The 5249-nt window shown below is 34.1% G+C and overlaps 1 protein-coding gene across 1 annotated transcript; it reads left to right on the forward strand.

Moving 5' to 3' along the window:
- GLIPR1L1_5 (GLIPR1-like protein 1) lies at positions 1–4905 on the forward strand (the record flags this gene model as incomplete). Its single annotated transcript, XM_012937056.3, has 5 exons — positions 1–177; positions 1044–1174; positions 1239–1323; positions 2602–2705; positions 4366–4905. 5 exons carry the CDS (start codon positions 1–3, stop codon positions 4478–4480), a joined length of 612 nt encoding a protein of 203 aa, XP_012792510.1. The 3' UTR covers positions 4481–4905.
- Between the last annotated feature and the right edge of the window lie 344 nt (positions 4906–5249).

Consider the following 5249-nt stretch of genomic DNA (forward strand, 5'->3'; position numbering starts at 1 on the left):
ATGCAACAACATTTAATATTTTCATTCTATACTATTTTCTTCTTATATAAATTTATATTGGCAATTGAATTAACAAAAGATTTAGATTATTTATTGAAGGCACATAATCAAATTCGTCAAGATGCTCGTGATTGTAATATTACAGGTCAACCACAAGCTAAGAGACTACCTAATCTTGTAGGTATTATTAATATTATAATTTATTTCTTTTTCATAAATATGTACAATCTAGAGTAATCATTGATTTTTTATTTTTGATTGAAACCATGAGTCAATTGAAGCTAGACCATCATGGAAAACCCGGATGCACTGGACGGCCGTTACGTCCTAGTATGGGACTCCTCAGCAGTGCGGATCTACGATCCCGCACCACGCGAGATTCGGACCCTGGACCTATCGTTCTCGTGCGCGAGTGCTTAACCTCCAGACCACTGGGTCGGCATCCAAGGGTGTTAATGTCTAACCTCAACCAATCCACGAAATTACACAACCATCTTCCATTGTACTGAGGTCGACACCTGTTTCTACCCGAGACGGATTAGCTCCACTGGTTATACTAGGACGAAACGGCCGTTCAGTGCTTTCAGGTTTTCCATAGTGGTCTAGCTTCAATTGACGCATGATTTTAATTAAAAACTTAAAAATCTTCACAACCCCTAAACCGATAACTTTTATTTACTGGGAAAATTATGCTTACTTTATATAATATATATATATATATGATAGGATGAGTTTCAGTTCTGTATTGATGCAAAATATCCATAGTTTGGATTATTTGAAGTTAGACATTAACACCATTAGATGCTGAATTAGTGGTCTGGAAGTCAATTGTTTGTGCGCGAGATTGATAACACCTGGATTCGAATCCCATGGGATAGGATTACCCCATACTAGGACAAAATGGCTGTCCAGTACTTCCATAGTTGTCTAATTTCATGATCTCAACTATTCAAAACATAATCTAAATGATAAGTTATTTTTTCGAAATTCATTTCTAAAAAAATTTTCATAATGTATTTTTATACTACTTATATTATTTATAGATATGGGATAATGAATTGGCTTCAAAAGCGGCTGCATTATCGAAAACGTGTAATTTTCGTTTCTCCAATGTAACAACTAAGAAATTTAAAGATGTTGGACAAAATATAGCAGCTTATGCTAGTGTTGAAATGTATGTTAGAAATTTATGATAATCTTTTTTTGGGGGGGGGGGGTTATTCATTGATCATTTAAAGTGCTATGAATGAATGGATTAATGAACATAACCATTATAATTTTGATAATAATACATGTACAACTTCATGTGGAAATTATGTACAGGTTAGTAATATGAAAAAAAGGAATTATTATTTGAACTGTTAAATAAAATGTATCTTTCATGAATTGTTGCTTGGTAACTGATTGTTTACTATCTATCTGTCTTTATTTATTTATTTATTTATTTAAACACATAGACATTGGTATAAAGGAGGCACCAAATAGATATGCAACACACAAATCATTCGATTTGTCTAAGGGCTTAGATATTGTCCGGGTGCCCAAACCGAAGCAGGTGACTTTCTTAGGGGGCTACACCCAAAAGCTTCGACCTAAAGGTCTAATCCACAAGACAGTGGAGCAACATTAGGAGATCATGTCCCATGGTAGCTGGTGACCAACAATAGGTTCACACGTCATTTGTTCTTTCAGGATAATGGAGCCCATGTACATCATTAGTTTGGAATGAGGGTTTCCAAATCCCCTAGGTGGACTCTCCATATCTATCAACCCGGTTAAAGCTCCGAACATTCGTTTTTCATCCTCTTAATTTTGTAAACAACAGTAATACCGCGAGAAGGCAGTGAGTAGAACTTCCATGTCAGCGGTTGTATGCACGTGGCCGTGTGAGAGTATTTCGATAGGGAGAGCTGATTCTCCCTACTTTCGGCCATACCAGGACATCTGAAGGCATTTATCTTAATAGTTCGTTATTTGAAAAGAGATTTCTTTATGAGTTGACATTTACTAAAGACATTCACTAAAGAATTGGAAATATTGATTAGTTATTGTTCTATACTTTGAAGATCTTCAGAAGTTTTATTACTCCGATCTATTTGAAAATGAACATTAATATACATAATAACATACAATTGAGACAGTTTATAGAATCATTTATGTTTACATTTTTACTGTTAAAAAGAAACATGGAAACAAAAACATGATTAGAATGGAAATACATCCAAGTGATAGGAACACTATGTTTTGATGTAATCTGTTTGTTGATGTCAGTTGTTTTGAATTCTTACAATCAAGTTTAACTTTAGTTGACATGTGTCAGGAATATGTATCCAGAATCTTGTAGGAACTGGTGGATGATATTAGATTTATAATCTACATTATTCAATTTTATTTAATGAGGTTTTATTACTAACCTGTTCAAACAATAACGAACTCCTAGTAGGACTGGGATTTCCGTACTAATTGTTGTAAATTAGTTCACTTGAACTGAAATCATTTCTCCATTGAAATGTCTTTCAGAATTTCACCTTTTGTTTACAAAATAAACTTTCAAATCTATACTTTATAATATTGTTTACAATCTATTTATTGTTAATTTAGATTGTATGGCATGGAACAACACACATTGGATGTGGTGTTACTTATTGTCCAAAAACTCGACGGTTCCCATATGGTGTATTTGTAGTATGTAACTACGCTCCTGGGTAATTACAGATTGCCATGTTATTCAGTTGTTTTAACCATAAACATAATTATATATTATTAAATATTCATTAGATTTAGGTCATTATCAACAACATAACAAACTAACAATTACCATGAGTTTATTTAGACTTCATTTGTAGTAACCAATTTATTAGAGACTGGACTGTCTAAGGATGACAGAAAACAAACGTCAAGGTTCTTAAAAACGGTAACTCGGCTGAAATGTACAACAAAATCATCGGATAAATAGGATATTTCAAACTGAGATAAATGTATAACTATTATGTTACTCTATATCCGAAAAACTAAATAAACTGGTTCAGAGTATTATAGTTGCATCGCAATTTATTTTAGTTAAACAATCGTTAGAAACCTGAAAGCACGAAGCATCTGTTTCATTCTAATAGGAGACTGCTTGACAATAAGCCTTCACGACCATACCCCAGGGATTGAACCCAAGATATTCGTTCTTGCTCGTCAACACTTAACCTGTAAGCCACTGAGCTCACATCTAATAGTTTAAATAGTCAGATTCCAATAGTTTGAAATATACCGCAACTACTTCCCAATTTATTTGGTTTGTAACTGTTTCCTACTAGAGAAGGTTGATCTCTACCTGTCGTAGCCTCCCACTACGACTAACCAAGATCAGTCCGTGATATTGACTATGAAATTAGGAAAATCTTCACAAAACTCATACAGTAAATCAATTCTACCTAATAAATTGGTAATAGGTATTGGTTTTTTTCGATCACTGAGTAGTAACCCATGTAGTGATGTCTAATACAATCTTCATCTGTCAACTTTTTAATAAGACCTTTATGATAAATGCGTAACGATATGTTTCTTTCGTTTTGTTGTTAAGCTTGTTAATCAACAGTGAAATTTTAATTGGTGAACTCAGAAATAAATGTCAAATTGATATTCCTTTACAAATAATAACACTAACTTGCTCTCAATTGATTGGATGTACATCCTAGTTAATCAATAATATAACTTATATGTATTATTGCAATAACTTATTCTACGAATTATCTTTGTACATTTCGATTCAGAATTTCCATATTTAATCAGGAAGCTAATAGTTGATTTAATGAGTCGATTAAAGCCAGACCACCTTTGAAAACTTGACCGGCCATTCCGCATAGTATGGGACTCCTCAGTAGTGCACATCCACGACTGTGAACGAGGGACTCGAACCTAGGACCATCGGCCTCGCGCGTGAGCGCCTAACCTCCAGACCACCAAGCTAGCGTCCGATGGTGTTAATGTCTAAATTAAGCCAATCCACCAAATTGAGACCAATGGAGTTCAACCGTGTCGGATATGAGGCAGTAACTCACTGAAGACAATGCTAGGCGTTGGTATAAATTCGTGGATTGGTTGAAGTTAGACATGAACACCACTAAATGCCGACCTGGCAGACCGATGGTTCTGAGTTTGAGTCCCGTGTGCGCGATCGTGGATAAATGGTGAGGAGTTCTATAATAGGACAAAACTGTCGTCCGGCACTTTCACGGTAGGTCTAGCTTTAATCAACTCATGAACTCAACTATTAAACTACTACAATCTCCACAAAATCTCTTTCTCATAATAAACAGCAACCATTAATAATGAAAATATTTTAGAATTTACTAGACAGTTTTTTTCTTTTTTTAGAGCAAAGTTTGATAGAAGTCCATATGATGTAGTCAGCTATGCAAAATGTCCAACTGGTCAATGGAAATGGAAACAGTTTAATCTGAATGGAGAAAATTGTTATTGTTATCTATGAAAAAAAAGTTTTATGATTTTGTTACCTAACAGTTCCTTTTCATAATTAACAGTTATCAAAATAAAATGTTTTAAAATATGTAATAAAGAAAGAAGTTTTAATACGGATATAGAGAAGTAGAGTAGAATATAGAAAAGTAGATTAGAATATAGAGAAGTAGGGTAGAGCAAAGTAGAATATAGAGAAGTAAAGTAGAGTAGAACATAGAGAAGTAAATTATAGAGAAGTTACTATATTTGAATTAATCACAGTGATTAAAACTTAAAATCATTCCAATGTTTCGTCCAACAAACTTGTCTTGACTTCAGAAGGTTTAATAGTTTCCTTTATTATTTCATATAGGAGAAATTATTCTTTTGTAAGCACTGATAGATAGTGGCTAGCAGTGGAACCCAGGACTCGTGTTTCGTCCAATTCGGGACTCGTCAGCTGGATGTACCTGCATCTCAGAGTTGATGTTCACTCTGGGACTCGAACCCAGTACCGTTCGCTGCAAACGCCATCGCGTTATCCACTCAGATACTGATTCCTGATAGCCATTTGCTTGTGCAATGAGGTAGATTTAAGTTCACTTCTTATTGTTTGGCTTATATCTTCCCATTGAGGTTTAACACTTCAATTGACCAGTCTGTTATTCGCATATGTGCACACTGTGAATACGAGAAATTATGTTAAAGTATCTGTAATATGAATAATAAAAATGTTTTATTTGTAATATCTAAATTGATAAGAAAGTTCAATCTTAGAACTTGGTATAAATACGTGTCAT

Source organism: Schistosoma haematobium, chromosome 6 (genome assembly GCF_000699445.3).
Source record: "Schistosoma haematobium chromosome 6, whole genome shotgun sequence".
Lineage (NCBI taxonomy): Eukaryota > Metazoa > Platyhelminthes > Trematoda > Strigeidida > Schistosomatidae > Schistosoma > Schistosoma haematobium.